This window comes from Sinohyriopsis cumingii, chromosome 1, assembly GCF_028554795.1.
Source record: "Sinohyriopsis cumingii isolate HCF-2022 chromosome 1, ASM2855479v2, whole genome shotgun sequence".
Lineage (NCBI taxonomy): Eukaryota > Metazoa > Mollusca > Bivalvia > Unionida > Unionidae > Sinohyriopsis > Sinohyriopsis cumingii.
Genome location: NC_142961.1, coordinates 97,388,630 through 97,411,601, shown reverse-complemented (window position 1 = coordinate 97,411,601; position 22,972 = coordinate 97,388,630). Strand labels below are relative to the sequence as shown.

Genomic DNA, 22,972 nt, shown 5'->3' with positions numbered 1-22,972 from the left:
TTTTTTTTCCAAAATTCATATATTCAAAGGATGAGCAACCCCAGTTTTCTTGTTACATGTTTAGGCTTTTACAAAGTGTAGCAAGAAAAACAACAAACTGTGTAAAATTTAACAAATAATTTAAGTCCCTAAAAAAACAAGGTAAAAATGAGAAAAAGAACTTAGTTTTATGAATCAAATCCAAAATTAATTTAAGAATTAAAAAATAGAAGTCCTGGTAACAAAAAGTCCTAATGAAACTAAATTTGAATCCCAATGAAATCCATAATGGAAGATGATGATGTCTGTTTTAACCTGTGAAGTGCTGCAGTGTCAACAGTCTCTTGTTGAATCACAGAAAATATTATATAATTTTTGAATTCTGTATAACTCTCGATAAATGTCTTTGTCCAAGAATTAATTTAGAGCACTAGTATTTCCAGGGAAAATGATCTTGAAATCCAAATAATTTGAAGAAAATAAAATAATTAGCACAAAAGTGGTCACAACACTTTAACTTCTCAAGTGTTAAGGCAAAAATAACTTATTTCTCAAAACTTCAGTAATAAATATAACTACCATGTAAAACAGATGCATGGATGTGGGTCAGTCCTCTGGAAAAACCTAATTGATAAATGTTGTATAATACGTAGGCCAAGTATGGCCTTGAATCTACTTTATGAATGTTACTCTGGGAAAGAATATAATTTTTTTTTTTTAAAGTTGTTTACTACTAACTATCACTGGTTCTGAATCAAGGCCAGGAACTAGGTCAGCATTAGATACAATGTTTCTTGTTTCTTTAAAGTTGTTTATGTCAAAAATATTTAAAAAATCAGTTAGAACTGAACTCTATTCCAGTAAATAACGTTACATTACAATAGCAAATAATGGAATAGGAAAATTTAAAACTTACAAACAAACAATTAAATTAAATCAAATTTAAATTAAATAAAATGTACATAACAATGTGTGTGTGTATGTGTGTGTATGTGTGTGTGTGTGTATATATATATATATATATATATATATATATATATATATATATATATATATATATATATATATTTTAAAAAAAGACAAGTTAATAAGGAAATATACATATATGACCTTGTTACAACAGTGTAGGATATTTGCATTACTTAAATGATTGGAAGGTTCAGGCAGCTGGCATCTTAATAATGTATAATGAATCACTATGATACATGCACAGATGAAGTGGTATACTTGGAACATGAAGTTTCTGTTCATTGTGGGATAAGCATTAAATAAATACTATCTTGAATTACAGTTTTTGCAAACAAAATACTGTCAACTATCATTTGCATCTGTTCTGTTAAATGTAGTTTCCTTATATTTTCAATAATTATAAAGTCCCCCATTGATTCCATTCAATTGGTTATAATGACCCTCAGAATACTGATGCCTTCTTATACCCAAAGATTAACCATGAATTCCATTCATTTGATTATAAAGACTCTCAGAATACTGCTGCCCTGAAATACCATAAGAATGACCGTGGATTCCATTCAGTTGGTTAAAATTTGTTTTGTAATTTATTTCACTTCATTTGTGGTCTTAGCTACTGAGGAATATATATTATGTGATTTCTCATCATTAAATACCATAGTTTTGTGTTTATTTACATAATGATGACACCTTTTTTTGTTAGAACATACCTAAGTTTAAGGTGACAGTACATAACTTGGGTCACTTTAATGACTTCAGGGAACACTATTATGACGAGATAGCAATGTATTTTGTTGCAATGAAATTTTGCTGGTCTAACTCCTAAAACTGTTCATATAATTTTCATTTTCATGATAATAAAAAGTATTTTCACAGTATTTCACATTTCAGTTGTGTCAGTAAAGTAAAATGTATGCTATTGAAATTGTATTTGATTATGTAAATAAAAATAAATTGCAAAGTAAAACATAAATGAAAGACAATGTATTTAAGTTGGATCATTACTGTTGAAACCAATTAAAAAAGCTGCAGCTTGTGTTCCTAAATAGTATCAATACCTATCAAATACCAATCACTGAATTTATTTATGAAAATCTGGAAACAAAATAGAATAGACTCCATGCTAAATTTCTATTTGCTATTTCATTTCATTTTCCCCTTTATCTTTTCAGTTTTTGTATGTTGCATATCAAGATAACACCTTTTTCATTGCCAAATGTAAATGAAATTAATTGTTAGAATATTATGTTACAATTTTGGACAATCTTATGAGCAGAAATTAATTTCTATGAATTTGCTCGTTAAATCATAATATAATTATCTCCATTATTATATTGATGATTGGTATTTGGTAGTCACAGCATTTGGTAGTCATCACAATGGTGGGGTAAATGTTCCAACTTCCTCACATCCATTGGATGAAAAGGTAAATAATATATTATTATAGCTTAATAGACGACAAAGTTACAAGAATTATTAAATTATTATTCCTTCTTTTTCATTGGTATTATTTTTCAGGTGGATTTGATGGTTGCAAGAGTCAATAAATGAAAAGCCCAAAATGAACAATGATTTGTCTAGTATTAAGACAATAAAACCTCCTTTTTATGTTACTGGCATTCATCTATGAACTTCGGTGCCAGTGAAAATGCCACTTTTTTTTAATATAAAACAACAAAAATGTATAACTTCAAAAATACCATATATTTAAGGATCTGGGGAAGTTTCTGCATGGTTTAATTTTCAGTTTTCATAACTTAGTTACATATCATGAAAATATAACGTCACTTAATAACAAATTAGAAAGACTAGAAAATGATGAGAAAAAATGCAGATATTTACAAGAAAAACAGTTTGAAAATATTGAATAATGCATAAATTTCACTATATGTTAAGTTTAATTCATGGTACAGAAGTGTCATCTTACAGAATACTTCTTTATACAGTACTCCCTCAGTATAATGTCCCCCAGTTTAAGTTAGTTCCTTTATAAGATAGGTATGGTGGTAGATGTCATTTCATTATTTAATGGTAATACCATGTATTAAATACCTCAGTATAAGGTAACCTCACCTTTAAGGCAGTCCACTTTTATGCCTCCCATGAATAGTAAGTAATATAGTGAGGGAGTGCTGCAATTTGTCGTTGCAAATTTTCCTCAAAGCTTTACAAAAACTAGTCAAAATACATTTTATTATATAAAACCCTGAACATTGAGACATACATGAAAGAAAAATGATATCCCAGTAGAGTTGCTAAAATTTATATATTCCAGCTGAATGGATCAGTCATTTCTTAGCCAATATTAAATAATCAAATTTAAATAAAGATTATAGTTTATAGGGTATTTTATAATACAACTAAAGTCCAAACTTTGGAGGATCAGTGTGTTCAAGAGTTAAAATATATACATGTACATGTACAAGTACTGGTATGTCAGTATTGGACAAGAATAAGAGAAATAAAGTAGATTCTGTTAATGATCGGTTCTATATATCACGTACTTATATCCTACTTAATACATGACGAAGTTAAAAGAATTATTAAATTATTATTCCTTCTTTTTCATTGGCATTATTTTTATGCATACTTACATCCATATTTAAGAATTTCTATCAATGACCAATGTATTAAGAAAAGGTCCTTACTATTTTCAGTAGAATGTAGATTAAACTGAAATGCCATTAATATCATTGTCCTTTTTGTACATCGAAACCATCTGAAATTGGTCTTTACAGTAAAATAATACATACCAGTATCCTTCCTAGGGAGCTAAATAAGGATGAAATGTTGACCACTATTGTTAGCTCCAGCTCACAGACAAGAAGAGATTATAGGATGGCCTGTTGATTGTCATCTGTCATCATTTGATGTCCATCAATCAATTAGCACAAACTTGTTATTGCTACGCCTTCTAAACTACTTGGTAGATTGCCTTTGAACTATACACACTCATTTGATAAATTAAGCTGATTGTATTGAACCTCACTAGTGCCTTAGTGCTCATATAATGCAACATTGTTCATGTGACTGATAAGTCTTGAGAACATAAGAAATGGAAGCCTCAATGTCTTACAGGGTGGGAAGTACCAATTGTGGGCATGTGACAACTAAAGCACTTACAGGCTTCATGAAATTACAATCAAATGTTGACTTAGTAAGTCTTGTTTAATTTATCAACTTCGCTTCCCCCATAAGTACCTCATGATCACATGAGATTTCAGAGAGAGGCTTCCATTTATGGAAAATATTAACACAGAAAACCATATTGTACATTACATCAGCATTATGAAGTTCTGGACGCTGACAAGCCTTTTTTTATATACTGAATTCGTTCTTGTCTGTAACAGATTTATCATAGAATTTCCTGAAAGTACAGGCATCAGCTCAACCAGCTGCCTTCATGATTGTGCCTAATTGTGTGCTTTTAGCACTGGCAGCAGAAAGAGATGCAACCCTAGTGCTATGAGCCAGAAACACCAATGTACCAATCCAGATTTTTTCATATCAGTCTTTTCCAGATTGATATACATGTAGTTCCTTTGGAAACATTTCTGTATGGCGATTGTGTGTTTCAGAAATTTGAAAACTTTATTGGTCCATTTGCGGATAACATTGCAAACAACTTAAAACTTACAATATTGCATAGTATGGATACAATTCAAATACAAAGAGCACCAAACTCAGTTAGATTGTTTCAGCAAGGAAGGAATGTGTATTTGTACAGTATTAGCACCAAAATTAATGCCATTTGTTTGCATAAGATGATGTATCTGACACATCTGTTCTGTTCTCCAGTGGTATTAGTGGTTAGTGCATCTGCCTCAGATGCAGGAGATAGTGGCTTTGAACCCCGTCAGAATCATACCAAAGACTGAAAAATGGGTACTAGCAGCATTAAGAGGTTAGTGTTAGGACTGGTCAACCTGGTGTCAGGATAATGTGACTGGGTGGGACATGATGCTACATGTCTGTGGCATGATGCCTCAGTGCAAGACATCACTATAAACTGTCACATTGCAGACATCATAGCTATATGACTGAAAATTGTTAAAACTACATTAAGAATCCAAATCACAACACACACACACATGCACACTGTAAATAAGGAAAACAGTATAGCTAACATCATACTAAGTTCCTTCAAGGACAACTAGCTGCACATTGCACACACAAGACTACTTTGGGAATGAAGGCTTCACAATGAACAGTTCTCAAATAAAACTCTTTCGTAAAACATTATTGCTTAAAGTGGATTGAGAAGTAAGAATAACTAATGAAATTGCAGATCTAGCTGTAGTTACAGACTGAAACCTAAACATCTGTCTGTTAGTTAAAAATCTCTATAAAAATGTCACAGGTGTGTCAAGTTGATTTATCTGTCTTTTATTTGAAAATAGCATCAACTCTTGGAGTTGAGCCCAGCACTGTATTTTAGTTAATGTTCTACATGAATTATTGTGATGGAGGCAGCCCTGTCTGATAATCCTTGACTGTTAGCTCTCCTGATGAGTGAAAAATTCACTGAACTAAAGGATGACAATTTTAAAATGTTTATGACAAAATCCCGGACTGAATCCAGAGGTAATTCCCATTGGTTTTCCTTTGGTTTTTTAGCAGTTCAGTTACCCTTAAAGTTGGGACCAGTATTTGCAGTTTTTTGCATTGAAAGGTCTGCATTCATTGTCCGTTTGGACATACCATTCCATACCTCAGTGTTCACTCTGGGCACTTTTAAATTGTCACATTTTCCTTATCCAGTATACTTCTTCTCCAAAGGTTTATCTTTGGCAGGAGGTAACACTGAACACAAACCTTTATTCACAAATTCAGCTAGTTTTCCATTCAAATTTGGACCTCCTTTTTGCTGCCTCAACAAGGAAGTTTTGACCTCCACAAACAAATCTTCATCACTTTAACTTCTTTGGAGTCCCTATCATAATTAGCCATGCAACAACATCTACATTGACATCTGAGTCCATCTACCCTTCTTTGTGCTCCAAGTCGAAAGCCTTGTCAAACTGACCCAAGTGTGACATATCTGCAGAAGCCGCAGCTGATGTGGTCGGCATTTGTGTCTTGCTAACAAGGCTGGCCATTATTTCTTCCATTTTGATAAATCGTGCATGCATTTGTTGACACCACATCTGTATTTTGTACCCACAGCTGATATTACATTGTGAGCTCTTTTTTCCAGAGCAGCCTTATTTGTGCTTTGGGCAGAAGTCACTTGACTTGTGCAAGGAGAGCCAGACAGTGACATCGTGTCTTGATGGAGCTGAAATGGCTGACTTAAGTTTGCCTGTCCAAGCTAGCCATTGTACCTGTGGTTGTTTTTGCTGATGGCAAACAAGCTCATTTCCCTATCAAAACTGTGGTGGAAGATGTGCCAAAATTATTCATAATGTTATCCTTTAATTTATGACAATTTTTTGAGTATTTCACTCATTAAGCCTGCCCCTTCTGGGCTATGGATTGGGCAGTCTGCACCTACCTATGTCTGAAACTATGCAGTCCATTGAAATTTGCAGAATTTGGAAAGTGGTCAGCAGCACTTTGCCTTAGCAAAGTAGCTGCCAAAAAATTGCTCATGATAGAAAAGGACTGATAATTGCAACATTTTTATGTAGAAAATCATATTAAGCTGTATATTTGGCTTTTGTTTCTTTAACATTTGCTTTCAAACTGATCGCATCAGTATAACCAGGGTTCTGATCAGTCACATGACCAAAGAGATTCTCATGGGATCACAAGCACTTGTGGGGAAATTGAAATCATCCTAAGGTTTTAGTTGGTCCTAAATGAAAATGGTCTCTCAGACATTAGGTATGACCTCCTGCAGCCATCTTGAAAATCTTTTGGTTGCTTCTCCTCATGAATAATAATACTGACATAGGTTTTGCACTGGTAGACTTCTTATGACGTCTGATTGGTCCTAAAAAGCACAATAATATAGCCTCAAATGTCTTTGAATAAATTCACTATAATTCCATTTTAATTGCAGCAATTACTTATCCTGTCACTATTGCTTAGCTATCTATTTTCATGCCAAAAATATACCATCTGTATGATGTGAAGACATCCTCCCAGGCTGGAGAAAAAGTCATTTTGACCTTTTGCACACCACTCTGCTGCAGGCCATGTGCAGAAGGTAGATTTGCCTATATGTTTTTCTGTTCATGGATGCCATGCTGTATAGAAGTCTGAAGCTGTTGTGACCGAGAAATTAATGCCTGTGGACAACTAATATACCACAGTTAGCAGTCTCTAATCACTACAGTGTTTATAATTCTCAGTGTTGCTACTGCCCGCTTGTTTTTAAAAACCCTATTGTAGTGTTTTGTTTTCCCACTTAGAACTGTGTTCTTTGTGGGAATTCAGAAGCTACCTGTCTACCACACCTTAATCTTTACTTTAAATATTAAATGAATGGTACAGGTAAGTCCCTATATTCTGGGAGCAATAACAGGCCCTGCTCAAATGCTGAGGACATGGTTTCCTGTATGCTTTTATTTTAACAACTTGATAAAATAAGTTATATCTTTGTACAATGCTTGTGTTGACATTCATGTATTTGCATGTTGCCTCAATGAACAAATAATAAACAACCCTGATTCCTCTAGGACCAGTTTTTCACTACCATTTGCTGTGGTGGATGAATTGAGACAGATTCCTGATGGGGCTTCCCATGCATGTACCTGATCCCCATTCCTATCTGTTCAAAGAGGCATCAGGTTCAGGCTGGGGAGCCCATTTAGAGCTGGAGGGCATAATTCTCCATGCTTCCTGCGTTCAGGCTGAATTATCTCTCCACATCAACAACCTAGAAATGAAAGCCGTATTTCTAGCATTTCTAGCGTTCACCTGATGTTTCATGGTCTCCTCAGACAACACATCCATCGTAGTCTACCTATGACGTCAAGGAGGCAGACATGCCCCTTCACTTTGTGTGGAGGTCTGCCAACCTGGTTTTCTTGCCAAAAAAATCAGGTACCTTCAGTAGCCCCCTTAACCATAGAGATTCCCAGTCTCAGTAAATATATATGTATGCGCAGGGGATGATCAAGATAGATTTTAATGCCCCGTGCATGCTCTTCGCTTCTATCTTAAGGTCTCCAAAGCAAAGAGAAAGGGTAGGAAACGTCCTTTTCTCCCTATTAAGTGCTCCGTAGACATTTCAGCTATCACTGTCTCCTGGTGGATATTCAAGACAATCAGATGAGCATATGAGTCTCTCACTGAATGAGTCCTCACCTTTATGAAACTTAACTCGTTTGGCCCGTGGAGAGGTTTTTATTGTTTTCGCCTGAATTGCGAGCAGGAAAGACATTTTGGGAACAATTTTTGAATACATCATAATACATCAGCTTTCAACAGATTATCCTTAAGACTAATGCCTAGTTGTATTAGAAACATCGTTTTCCATTGGTTATTTTGCTTGCGCATAAATAGAAGGGTAAAAATTGGATTTTTTTTTTTTTTTTTTGGCATAATGGACCCATCATTTTCATATGGAGACCACTCTTTATTCCAAATGCCCCCCTTATCCTAGTTTTTGCAAAGGTTCACCTGTCTGTGTGCAGACCAAAATGTCTAAAATCCTGACACAAAATCGCATTCTGACCATGAGTGAATTTTGGGTGAGAAAAAAAAACGGGTCCAAAAATTTAGGTTTTTCCCTCTGTGTTTTGTAGTGCAACTAGAACTTCCAGATTATTTGGTATCATTGTAGAGCTATATCTGTCTGCTCTTTTGTAATACCACCCGCTTTGGTGTATCTTGAATGACCTTGATGCTGCAGAGCTCAGAAATAGGGTACAGCCTCATCACGCCTACAGGCATGATTGGGGCTGAATGAGTTAAAGCCCATGAGGTTTGAGCCATTGCTACTTCATGGGCCTGCTTTAATCATTCCTCTCTGGAAGACTTTATGAAAGCAGCCTTTTGGTGCTCCCATAATATCTTTTCCTCCTTTTACCTCTGCTCATTAGCACAACAGAGCACAGGCATTTTTTTCTCTGGGTTCCATTGTTACAGCACAGCATGTTGCTCAGAGAGACATGAATATTCTGTAGAAGCCGACCTCTCCTTCTGCCGTGAATACATTTAATTTCTCTGTTTTTGATCAGTTTGACATCAGCCTACCCACCTTACTGACGAATTCAGCTAAGCAATAGCAACAGGATAAGTAACTGCTGCTATTAAAATGTAGTTTGGGGGGGTAAAACTAATTTTAATTATGCAATACTTACCTGTTGCTATTGCCAGATACCCTCCTCCTACCCTGCTCTGATATCTTGCGTAATTGTCATCTATGAAAATATGACATATAGGTACGTCTACATTGTGCGCATGGCCTGCAGCAGAATGGTGTGCAAAAGGTCAAAGGGTCATACTGACTTTTTCTCCAGTCTGGGACTATGTATTCCCATCATATGGACAGTATATTTTCGACATGAAAACATTTAGTTAAGCAATATTGACAGGTAAGTATTGCATAATTAAAATTAGTTTACCCCCTCCAACAAAACATAATAATAATTTTGTCCAAAGATAAATATTGAGCACTTTGTAATTCAAGTGAATAGTATTTTGAATAAATAAATCCAGCCAAATTAAAACATGAACAAGACTGTTTCCATATAATATGTTATGGCAGAAATGAATAATCCTTATGTAAACAAGTTTATATAGCCCTCAACCTGACATAGGTCGCAATTACCATTTTCTGGAAATACTCTGTCAACTTAATGGAAAATTTCTAAGGTCAGCAACAAGACTATATCTTTAACTCAAACCTAATAATTATAATCATAGAGAAATATTAGCTATCTATGGTGTCTGTAAAGTTTTAAAATGATGTTGATCTGACATTCAATATGGCAGCAGTGAAAGTCATCTTGAAATCTAGTTATCATATCTCATGAATTGATGGTCATATTAATATAGGATTATCTACTAAAGAATTTGATTGATGTCTTGTTGATTTTAAATGAAAATTGTGCATATCTTATATCTTGCATTCAATATGGCCACTAAAGTGGCTAACTTGAAAGAGTTGTTATTGCTTACTAATATCAGAGACTCTGAATTTGAAAAGAAGAAGTGGTTTTAGTTTAGATTCATGTAAACTCTTTTTAGCCAGATCATCAGTCCCTTCAAGGGACTTTTGTTGATATAGGTACACATCAAAATTTTTAATAGTCCCTAGTTATGGCATAGAATTTTGAATCAGTTGTTTCCATGTGTATGTCATAATTTGAACTCTGTTTTGTGGAATATTTTATTCTTCTTTCTTTCTCAGCTTGAGACATTGCAAGATACTTTTCACAATACACTGGCAATATACTTTTCACAATAAACTGGCAATATATGTTAACTTGAAGTTATTCATTTATGTAATAGACATTGCTAATAATTGTAAAAGCTTGTTTATGTTTGTAAATTAATGAAACTGAATGAGTAATTTTGAAAAAAAATATTTATTTAATAATGACTATGTGGACTGTAGTGTCCGATTAAACTTATAATAAGTTTAAAAATACAGTACCTACCTCCATATATGTATAAATTTCAGCTGTGGGCACATGTTTTGAAAAGATATCATCGTTTGCAAATTTAAATATGTATATTAATTTTAATTTTTTTTTAGATTTCATCAAATAAAGTTCCTATTTTTCATAATACATTATTTGTATTCTTTTAATTATGAGTAGTTTTTTGTAGAAAGAAAAAAGTAAAATAGATTTTAAATTGTTTTGGTTTTTATCATATATGAGTTATGATGAAATGTAAGCTGAACAAATCTGTAATAATAATAGCAACAACATCAACAATAATGATAATAATAATGAGAATAAACCTTAGAATAATAATCATCAGCTTTGATAATTTTAGTTTTTAATCACGTCCATAAATAATGTAATTTGTTATCAATATGCATATATTTATGTTTTTTTAATGAATTTGTTCAATAAAGAAACAATTTTCAAACTTCTTATTATGCATTTTTTTTTAATTTAAAGGCATATTTTATCCTTTTTTCAATTTTTGGGAAATAGAAGGTGTTGCAAATATTGGATGCAGATGATGCATTGTTTACAGGAACTAGGAAAAAACCATGAGCATGGCTCATTGTTTACATTGGAAACATTCATATGGTTTGAAATCTGAACAAGATGATAGTGTTAGGGACTCCCTGGTGAAGTTGTGTCAGAAATTAGAAATTATTGATTGAAATGACTAAGTTTTGTGCATTTGTTACATATATATCCTTGAGTCTTGAAGTTTTAAAATTGGAAGGGGAGTACAAACTGTCAGGAGGGTTGGTGAAGACTATAATGGTTTCTTTGTGGGTGGGTTGCTAGCTTGGTTGTCTGGCAATCGAGTATGGTTGTGAATACTATTCAGTCCTATGCAGACTATCATTATTCATAGTGTGGGTACAGTCCACTTAGAATGGACTCTATAATTTCTGACTCATCATTGTATCATGCCTTGCACATGGAAGTGAGAAATGAGATGTATGATTTACTTCAGTATATATGTGTTTTTCTTTTTATTGCAGCAAATGCCAGACCATGTTGTCCCTGTAATATTTAATGTTTCTCACCCTCTCAGTGCCCTGGGTCAGCAGAACAGCTTTATCACAGTGTAAGTGTGTACAGGTGAAGCAGAAATTTGATATAATAAAATTACAGGCCTGCACAGACACTGTTTTTAACAAGGGCATGTCTAAAGGTTTTGCAGACATGTGAGTGGGCTGGAAATGATGCAATACTGCCTCATCATAATGATGTATATGGAAGCCATATGGGATACTGCCTTATAGTGAGACTGCCTTATAAGGAAGTACATGATATAGTACTCCCTCATCATATTGTTGTCTATGGAAGTTATATGGTTTACTGCCTTATAGTGAAACCACCTTTCAATGAAATATGTAACACTTTGCTCATTATTATGCTATACATGGGAGCCATATCATACTTATAGTGAAACCATCTTATAATGATATAGTACTCCCTCATAATAATGCTGTACAGGGGAGCCATATGGTATTTATAGGTTACTGCATTTGTATGGGAAAATATGAACGAGTTTTTTGGATGGAATACTGCAAGACCTTGGGAGTGTAGTATATTCATCTGACAAAACGAGTTCATATTTTCCCATACAAATGCAGTAACCTTTTATTATATGCTTATTTTTTTATTCTACCTAAGGCTTAATTATATAAATAAAATACACCACAAGAAACAACGTAAATGAATGTATGCTGTATTCAAAACTAAATACACAAGCACATATTTATCGTTACACAACTACAACATTATTACTGTGCACATAACTCTGCCCAGATAAATTTGAACTTAGTCGCGTGCTCTAAATAACTTTTTAAAGAAAATGGCATGTCCAGTTAAAATTAAAATTTGGAGTCATATTGTGAATGAATGCACATTGCAACAACTTTTCCATTTGATCTGGAATGAATAGATTTTGGTATTTATTTCGATTCTTTGAAATTTCATGATTATGGACTGGATTTGTGTGTGACAATTCCACATGAAATATACATGGGATTGAAGAAGCTAGGGAGAAGCTTGTTGACATCTGCAAATGTGTTTCTGTCATTGAATATTTGAAATCATAATGTGGGAAAAATATGAAGTCTTTCAATTGCAATTATCAAAAAGATGCTACGGAATTTAATGCTTATTTCATTTTGAGTGCAGTAAGGAGGATGTAATTGTACTTATCATCGAAATTACAGTACAATTTTGAAATGTGTAATCAAGATTGAGAACCTATGACATGGCTCATATAATTCGGATTTGCAGAACTAATAAAGTACATTTTGAGGAAATTCAGGATGTAAAACTGTAAGTATATTTTTTTGCTATTCTTATCACCAGCTAAAGAAGACAGTATATGACTTGTCACTTGTATATGATTTGTAAGGACCTGTTCTTGCATCTGTTGTATACTGTAGCTAGCCTAAATCCAAAACATTGTATCAATGTGGAATGTGCAGCTGATAGTTGCAGTCCATGAAACATTCTGTTTTAGTTCATTCAGAAACAAATTTAAACAACCACAGCGTAAAGCACCTCTTACGTGAGTGTACATGATTTGTTTACAAATCAAAAGTGCTGGCATCTGCGTCCATTGTTTGTTTACAATAGAAAGTAGTTCCTTTATGCACGTGAATGCTATATGTGTATTGGTGTGCGGGTTCAGTATCGGGTAATACTGCATGATTCTGACAATGTAAAGTTAACGGGGGTAAAAATGAGCACATAATAAACTCCCTTATAGAGAAACTGTTTTATAATAAAGTACATGATATATTACTCCCTCATAATAATGCTGTACAGGGGAGCCATATGGTACACTACCTTATAGTGAAATTTTCTCCCTCATAATAATGCTGTACAGGAGAGCCATATGGTATACTCCCTTATAGTGAAACTGTTTTGTAATAAAGTACATGATACATTACTCCCTCATAATAATGCTGTACAGGGGAGCCTTATGGTATACTTCCTTATAGTGAAACTTGTACAGTAAAGTTCATGATACATTACTCCCTCATAATAATGCTGTACAGGGGAGCCATATGGTATACTTCCTTATAGTGAAACTTTTATAATAAAGTACACGATACATTACTCCCTCATAATAATGCTGTACAGGAGAGCCATATGGTATACTCCCTTATAGTGAAACTTTTATAATAAAGTACATGATACATTACTCCCTCATAATAATGCTGCACATAGGAGCCTTATGATACTCAGTGCTTCCTTTTAGTGAAATTATCATAATAATAATAATAATAATAATAATAATAATAAAATTGTCATATAATGATAAAGTAGAAGATACATATATCAATAATAATAATAGTAATAATAATAATAATAATAATTAAAAAATTGTCATATAATAATAAAGTAGATGATACATATAGTTTTACAAGCACTTAATGAAATTTGATTCATAATGATACCTATCAGCAACCATGCTATAGTGAGGGGCCTTGTAATGAAGGAGGACTATATGAACACAAATTCATCCTTATTATATTACAGTAATGATTTTCATATAAGTACATAATAAGTATACAAACATTTGGCAATGGTTTCTTACCTGCAACATTTGTGCAGCTCGATTTGAAATATAGTGTACATGTCTAAACTTGCATAAACTGTCCATTTTCATGATGATTCCATGCTTCATTTACATCTTTACATTTTGACAAAATCCAGATATATCAGCTGTTAATTGTTTATGTATCTGTACCTTACATGTATTTTTATGCAACATCTGCATTGAATAACTTAATAGCAAATCAGGTAATATGCTGTTTTATACAATGTATGATTTCAGGTACATAATGCAAACACAACAAATTTGTTTATTATATTAATCCCAATTTTACATTACATGTCAAATTCATTTTTATCAATTGGCAAATGTGAAGATTTATCCATGAAATAGGAATAAAGCAATTTTTAAAAGAGATGAATTGACAAAATATTTGTTGCTGTTAATTGTTTTGTAATGTTTATGGACTACACTTCTGCTTGTTAAACAGGATGACAGGGTTTGGGGCTGAAATTTGTTTATTGTTATAAGACTTTCAAACTAATGTTCTTCTACCTGTGAAAAAAATGATCACTATTTCTCAGCTGTTCCAAGTTTTGCTTATGTAAAGATGTTGGGCTCTTAAACTAATTAACAGTACTTTTTCCTCTCAGATTTTCACTATGGAACACCATGATGGGGACTTCTCTACTTAGCATGCCCTGGGCCATTAAACAGGTAAGATTTTTTTCCCATAAGGAAATTTAGCTCATTAAAATGTAATTTATCTTTGAATCAACAGCAGATTTGAATAACATAATTCAACCTTTAACACATTAACCCCTGGAGATTTTTGTCATTTTCGTCTGAAAATTGAGTAGGAAACAAATTTTGAAAGCTATTTCTGAATAGACTCGAAAACAACAAATCCCCAGTCATCTTTCAATAACATACTGCCTAGTTGTGTTAGAAGCATACTTTTTCTATGGTTATTTGACTCGCGTATGAGCAGAAGGGTAAAAGTTGGATTTTTATTTTTATTTTTTATTTTTTTGTGCTAAATGGAGCCATTATTTTTGTATGGAGACCAATCTTTATTCCAAATGCCCATCTAATCGTACTTTTTGCAAGGGCTCATCTGTCTGTTTACAGTTCATACTGGTTTGCCTTAGATCTGAGACCGAAAAGTCTAAAATCCAGGCGCAAAAGGAGTTTTTTAAATCTGTATTTTGTAGTGCAACTAGATGTTCCAAATTATTTGGTATCATTGTAGAGCTACATCTGTCTGCCTTTCTATAATACCACCCACTTTAGTGTATCATGCATGACCATGACGCTACAGAGCTTGGCTGTAGGCTACTACCTCCTGCCCTGTTAAGTCGTCGCTAGGGGTTAATCTGTTAAGACACAGGTGACTTGCAACAGTTTGTGGCATCAAGGAAGCTGGAATACCTGAAGACAACTACCATCATCACCACAAAATCTTGAATACCTGAAGAAAATCACCATGGAAGCTGAAAACCTGAAGAAAACTCGTGACCATTGAATGTGGAATTCCTGAAGAAAACCACCATTATCACCAGGAAAGCTTGAATACCTGAATAAAACCAACATCATCGTCATAGATGCTTGAATACCTGATCCACTATCAAATATGGTTGACATTGCCAAAATTAGAAACACCTGTTTGTCTTTTATCAGCAATTGTTATTTTCAACTTCTTCATGAATACCTCCTGACCAGATTTCAATCAAACATGGCATCCAGCATCCTGGCATAAAGACCTTTCATGCTTGTACTATGATGTTACATGCCATATAATACCATTATAAAAATATATAAGCATTTTTACGTGACTTCTCCAAAACCAACTTTGGGAAGTTGCATTGGCATTATTTTCATTTTGGACTACCTAGATATAGGCAGATGTGTTTTAATGAAAGCCCCATGTTGATATGACCATCCTTTCAAGAAGAGTAGTGTTAATAAGATTTTCAGGCTGGCTGTCATTTATCAGTATCTGTTTAGAGGCAGTAGTCATAAGATTTTCAAACTGGCTACCATGGCAGCTATATTGTAGGTCTGATCTGTACCAGTATAAATAAAAGCCAACTCCATATCATATGAAGTCTTTTAGTGAGGATCCCAGATTGCTACAACTATCAAATGTGGAGAAGCAAGATTTAAAAAGTAGCCAAAAAATTTTAAGTTTGATTAGCATCATTATCATTTAGGACCAATCAGATGTTATAAATAGTCTGAATGGATGCCCAAAGAGAAACATTTTCATTAGGGAGCAACTAGACATCATAAGAAGTCTTTTAGTGAAAACCTCATGTCTATACAATCATCCATTCTGAAGGAGTAGCATTAACAAGCTTTTATATATGGATGCCATGTGGTTATGCTGGATTTCAGATTGGCACCATTTTGATATCATAAGAAGTCTTGTATTAAAATCCTATGAGTGTCTGCTCTGGAGGAGTAGCAGTAGCAAGTCATGGAAGCCATATTAAATATCTGAGGAGCACCATTTTCTTTTAGAATGAACTAGTTGTCAGAAGTCTTTTTGTAAAAATCCGATGTCAGTATTACCATCCAGTAAGGAGTAGTAGAGTTAACATTTGCAAGCTGGCCACCATAGCAGCCATATTGAATGTCAGATCAGCGTAATTTTAATTTAGGAGCAGCTGGACAAAAATGTGATGTAAATAAGAACATTAATTAAGGAGGAGTAGCATTACAAAAAATTTCTAGCTGGACACATTTGAGGACGGATTGGATGTCAGATTAGCACAATTTTAATTTAGAATCAGCTATGAATCACAAGAAATCTTTTGGTGAGAACTCCATGTCAATGTAACTATTAAGGAGGAGTAACAGTTACAAGATTTTGAAAATGGAGACCATGGTGATCGTTTTGGATAGCAGATGAGAAACATTTTCATTTGAGACTGCTTAGAAGTCTTTTAATGAAAATCCCATGTTGCTTTGACCAAGTTAGGGAGCTGTAGTCAAGATGGCACTTCAGCAGTCATATTTTCATTTAGGAGTAACTAGATCTTGGACTGAGTGTGTGGAATGTTTTATGGCAGACAGCAGGCTGTAATATAGGGTCGTCTGGTCTATGACCAGTAGATTCAAATAGACAGACTTACCATGAATTTGTGGAAATTCTTTGTGGTCAGTATAGCATCAGTCCCTTCAAAGGACTATTGTGTGGTATAATTGAGGTAGCATCAGTCCCTTCAAAGGACTATTGTGTAGTATAATTGGGGTAGCATCAGTCCCTTAAAAGGACTATTGTGTAGTATAATGGGGGTAGCATCAGTCCCTTAAAGGACTATTGTGTAGTATAATTGGGGTAGCATCAGTCCCTTCAAAGGGCTGTTGTGTAGTATAATGGGGGTAGCATCAGTCCCTTAAAGGACTATTGTGTAGTATAATTGTGGTAGCATCAGTCCCTTCAAAGGACAATTGTGTAGTATAATGGGGGTAGCATAAGTCCCTTAAAGGACTATTGTGTAGTATAATGGGGGTAGCATCAGTCCCTTCAAAGGACTCATCATTGGCGACTCAGTCTCGAAAGACCATGCGAATAGCGCCCTTGGGGTGTTGTCTGTCTCTGTTGGCACCATCTGCTGTGACTGTGCAGACCTATACGTGAGTGACAGTCCCTATTGCAATTGATGCAGTTATACTGGGAAGTCTGTGTTACTGTGGTTGCTGCCGTGTTCTTCTTTCTCTTACGTTTCTCCGCTGCCAGTTGGCCTCTCCTGGCATCAGCTACTGATATGCCATTGTTTACCATCAGTCTCCAGGTGCCTCGGTCCTCGGCCAGCTCTTCCCAGCCATCGGGTGAAATGTTGCATGCCTTCATGTCCCTTTTGCATACATCCTTGAAACGGAGTGAGGGGCGGCCAACTCTTCTCATGCCAGTGGCCAGCTGTCCATATAGGATATCCTTTGGCAGCGTTCCATCCTCCATGCGTCGGACGTGTCCCGGCCATCGAAGGCGGCGTTTGCTCAACAGGGAGTACATGCTGGGGGTACTTGCATGCTGCAGGATCTCGCTGTGTGGAACACGGTCTTGCCAGCTGATTTTCAGGATGTGTTTTAGGCACCGTATATGGAAGGAGTTGAGCCGGCGTTCTTGCCTCATGTAGGTACTCCAGGTCTCACTTCCATATAGATGGGTGCTGAGAATGCAGGCCTGGTAGACTCGGACCTTGGTGTGCTCTGTCAGCGCGTTGTTTTCCCACACCCTCTTCGTTAATCGAGCCATGATGGTGTTTGCCTTTCCAAGCCTTCTGTCCAGCTCCATATCAATCGAGAGAGTGTTGCTGATGGTTGACACCAGGTAGGTAAAGTTGTTGACTTCTTCCAGGGTGACACCGTTGATTTTGATGGAAGGGGCAATGGTGGTATCTTGCACGCTGACATTTGTTTTTTCCAAGCTGATGGTGAGACCAAACTGCATGCAGGCATCAGCAAAATGGTCTCCCAGTCTCTGGAGGGCTTCCTCGGTGTGGGTCACAGCTCTCACTTTGGTCTTTGAGCGCAGTCGTGCCAGGTTGAACAGCCTCCCGTCGGACCTGGTGTGTAGATATATGCCATCCGTGGACGTGTCGAAGGCGTAGGACAGGAGCAGGGAGAAGAAGATCCCAAAAAGTGTTGGTGCCAGCACGCAGCCCTGCTTCACGCCGCTGTTAATTGGGAAGGAAGTTGAGGAGGATCCATCATACAGGACTGTTCCCTTCATATCTGCATGGAAAGAAACTATCATGCTGAGGAGTTTTGGGGGGCAACCGATCTTACTCAGAAGTTCAAAAAGGCCCTTCCTGCTGGCCAAGTCAAAGGCCTTGGTGAGGTTGATGAACATCATGTAGAGTGGTTGACCTTGCTCTCTGCTCTTCTCTTGGAGTTGTCGTAGGGAGAAGATCATGTCTGTCGTTGACCTGCCTGCTCTGAAGCCGCACTGAGATTCCAGGTACACACGGTCCGCCAGCAACTGCAGCCTGTTGAGTAAGATGCAGGCGTACACTTTACCAATGATACTCAAGAGCGAGATCCCTCTGTAATTATTACAGTCACTGTGGTCGCCCTTGTTTTTGTAAAGGGTCACAATTGTGGCATCATGCATGTCTTGGGGGACTACTCCTTCCTCCCAGTAGAGGCAAAGTAGCTCATGCAGTGGTTTAATCAATGTTGGTTTTCCATGTTTGATAGCTTCGGGCGGGATGCTGTCACTACCAGGTGCTTTGTCGTTTGGGAGGGAGTCGATTGCTTTGCTGAGCTCCTCTAAGGTTGGCACTTTGTCGAGCTCTTCCATGATGGGCAGATTCTTTATGCTGCTGAGGGCTGCATCGGTGACTGACGTTACTCGGGAGTATAGTTCTGAGTAGTGCTCCACCCATCTGGCCATCTGTTGCCCACAGTCTGTGATCTTCTCTCCCATCAGAGATTTCAGGGGAGTGACCCCTTTCACCGTAGGGCCTAGAGCCTTCTTGATGCCACTGTACATGCCTTGGATGTGTCCGGACTCGGCACTGCGCTGGATCCCTTCACACAGTTGTTGCCAGTACTCGTTCGCACACTGTCTAGCAGTGTGTTGGGTGTTACTTCGGGCATTTCTGAGAGCAGCAAGCGTCTGTTCATTAGGGCATTTTTTGTAAGCTATGAAGGCTTTTCGTTTCTCCATGATTTGTGGTTCCATCCTTGATAGGTGTGCGTTGAACCAGTCCTGGCTGGGTCGTTCCTTCTTGCCAAACGTTGACATAGCTGTACTGTAGATGGCATCCTTCATGGCATTCCACTTGGCTGTAGCGTCGTGCTCAGGCAGGTCCTGGAGAGCCTTGTCCAGGGCAGACACATACTCCTCCACTTTGGCGGGGACTGACATCTGCGTGGTGTTTATGCGAGGACGTCCTTTTGGTTTTGAGTGGTGTAGTGTGTGTGGCTGTAGTCGTACTCTGCTGCTCACGAGGGCATGGTCGGAGTCGCAGTCTGCACTGTGGTAGGTTCTGGTGGAGAGGACACTGTTAAGGGCAGAGCGCCTGGTGATGACCAAGTCGAGTTGGTGCCAGTGATGAGATCTATGGTGTTTTCATGACACTTTGTGTTGTGGCTTGCACTTGAAGAAGGAGTTTGTGACGCACAGGCCATGGTAGGTGCATAGCTCCAGCAGTCTCTGACCGTTTTCGTTGATCTTTCCAGTGCCTTGATATCCGAGGCAGATAGGCCAGGACTCATGGTCCGCACCTACTTTGGCATTAAAGTCGCCGAGGAGGAATAGTGGTTCATTTTTGGGGCATCCTTTGATCTGTTCATCCAGCTGCCCATAGAACTGATCCTTTGTGTCTTCTGACGACGTGAGGGTTGGGGCGTAGACACTGATGATGTTGACAGGACCTGAAGCAGTGGTGACATGGATGGACAAGAGACGCTCAGTGCCCCCTGTGGGAGGTTCAATCGAGGCCAGGAGATTGTTTTTGATGGCGAAGCCCACCCCATGCTGGCGGGGCTCTTCAGGTTCTCGACCCTTCCAGAAGAAGGTGTAGTTTTCCTCTCTGAGGGAGCCACTAGAGGCGAGCCTGGTTTCCTGGAGGGCAGCTATGCTGATATTTAGTCTGGTGAGTTCTCTATCGATGATGGCCGTCTTTCTGGTGTCGTCCACTTCTCTGAGGTCGTTGGAGATGCCTGTACACATGGTGCACACATTCCAGCTTGTAAATCGAAGAGCTGGAGTCTTCTTTATTGGTTTCTTGTTTCTTTTGTCTGGTGTGGAATTACCGTCTGCTTGTCATGCTGAACAACACACTGAGCTCCAGACACCCACTGGAGCAGGCAGACGATGGCGGGTCAACACCTTATTGACCGGGGGCTGCCCGGCTTGAGGCGGGCGATAGTTGGCCAGTGGGACACGATGATCCCTCTCACCGTCAAAGCTGACCCTTGGCGCCCCTTCCTTACGCCAATCGGGTGGGACTTATAACCCGTAAACTGTCAGCTTCTGTGTTGTTTCCTCACTCTGTAGCGAGACTGGAGTGTCCTCTCCAGGGCGCAAGCCTGGGCGTGGAGTATGGAGATCCTGTGCTGCCCAGACGTCAGGATCCCCCTCTCGTCCTTGCTGGTGGGGTCCAAAGGAATGCTGAGCATGACATTTGGCACCAGTTTGGATGCAGGAGCTGCCGGAAGGAAGTCGTAGTCGACCCCCAGCCGCCTTAGGGGCTCCACTCCGGATTTTCTGTCTGGGTTTACTCCCGTAGCCTTTCCTTCTCCCAAAGAAATCCATAAGGCAGTGGAGCCAGAATCCAATGGATGGGACTTGGTAGGTTTTGAATCAGAGTTTCCTTCTCCTAGATGAACTGCCTGACAAGGCTAACGAGCTTCATCTGCCCGGGTTTGGAGTCAGAGTTTCCCTTCTCTTAGACTGGTTGCCTGCCAAGGCTAATGAGCCCAGTCTGCCCACCCAGTTATACCACCGGGCACTCGGTCGCGTCACACAGCAGGCTGTGTTAAAACAGGGGGCCCCGCATGAAGGTGCTGCTGTGGACACAATAGTGTAGGAGAGGCCATAAGCAAGTAACCTCCTGCCCCACAAAGCGAGACAGTGGTCCTGCGGCGATCACTACACCTGGGAAGGAGAGGCTATGAGAGACGCTTCACTTTCCTTTGGCAAGCGGGACATCAGGCCCAGGCCTCGCACACCCCCCCTTCAAAGGACTATTGTGTAGAATAATGGGGGTAGCATCAGTCCCTTCAAAGGACTATTGTGTAGTATAATTGGGGTATTTCTATTCAAAACAAAGAATAAAGGAGGCATAAGGACCTTTTTGAAGTGTAATTACTTGACATAGATTATAAATCATTATATATGTTTACTCTTTGGACCCATTTCCTATTGTTCATAAGTGAGATTTATTGTTACTATTTAGATTTTTAGGTCAGATCTTTTCTAAAGTGCATTTTATTATTTTCATTTATTTGTAATTAATGTTTTTAAAATCTTATATTGGCACATAGCTATTGGTTCAAGCAGTGAAAAGAAATCACTTGAAGACATAGGTTGGTGTGAATTTTGTTGTGCTGCCCTTAATTGAACATCTATCACCAATTAAAGGTCATTAAATGGAAGAGGTGCCCAGTCACAAATTGTCCATAAGATAACATTTGAAGCTGAAGGTCATAGATTCTTCATATAAAATACACAAAGAAAGGGTACCATATGTACTCACTTAAGTTAAGTTCAACTGCAGGCTGCACAGACCCAGATCTGCCATTGCATAATGCATTGGCAGATCTGAATCTGTGCAATTTGTCTGAAATAATCAGTAAAACAAGCAACATACAGCCTGATCTACAGGCACATTATGCTATGGCAGATCAGGATCTATGTTGTTTGCAGTCTGATTTGTCTTATAAAGGAGTGTATATGGTATGTTGGTGAATGAATATTGTTAGTATGATACTAGTTTTCCATAACAAGAATGCTTAGTGGCAGATTTATGACAGGTCGTTATTAGTTACTTATTTTCCGATGTTGTATGCTTTTCATTTTCTTTAATGGGGCTGTTATTGCAATAAAATCATTTGATAAAAGACAGAAGTCACAACCATGTCATTTTATGTCTAATCTCTCCCAGAGTTCATAGTGCTATGATACGCCATTGTAAATAAGGACATCATATCAGTGATGTCATAACGTAATATTCAAGTAATTTCGAGCTGTGCAGTCAGCATAGATTTTACATAAAGTAGAGGCAAGTTACCTCAGGTTGTGAAGTAAGCATAGATTTTGCAAAAAGCAGAGACTTGTAATTCATTATTGGAATAACATTTATATCCATATGTACACTGACCACTCTTCTTGGAACATAACTTACCCCCTCACCCCAAAACTATCACTCCAGCCCCAAACCTGACTCCTTTCTGT

The 22,972-nt window shown here is 37.4% G+C and overlaps 1 protein-coding gene across 5 annotated transcripts in view; it reads left to right on the top strand.

Annotated features, from left to right (window-relative positions):
• The window catches only part of LOC149807402 (neutral amino acid transporter 9-like), a 107,264-nt gene that overhangs the window by 30,731 nt on the left and 53,561 nt on the right, over positions 1–22,972 (top strand). For 4 of the 5 annotated variants that reach the window (XM_089966376.1, XM_089966384.1, XM_089966371.1 and 1 more), the window contains exons 4-5: positions 11,516–11,601; positions 14,712–14,775. In XM_089966376.1, coding sequence (XP_089822502.1) covers positions 11,516–11,601; positions 14,712–14,775 — 150 coding nt within the window. Of the gene's footprint in view, positions 1–11,515; positions 11,602–12,747; positions 12,831–14,711; positions 14,776–22,972 lie in introns of those variants that run through there. The other variant, XM_089966391.1, reaches the window with a different exon arrangement.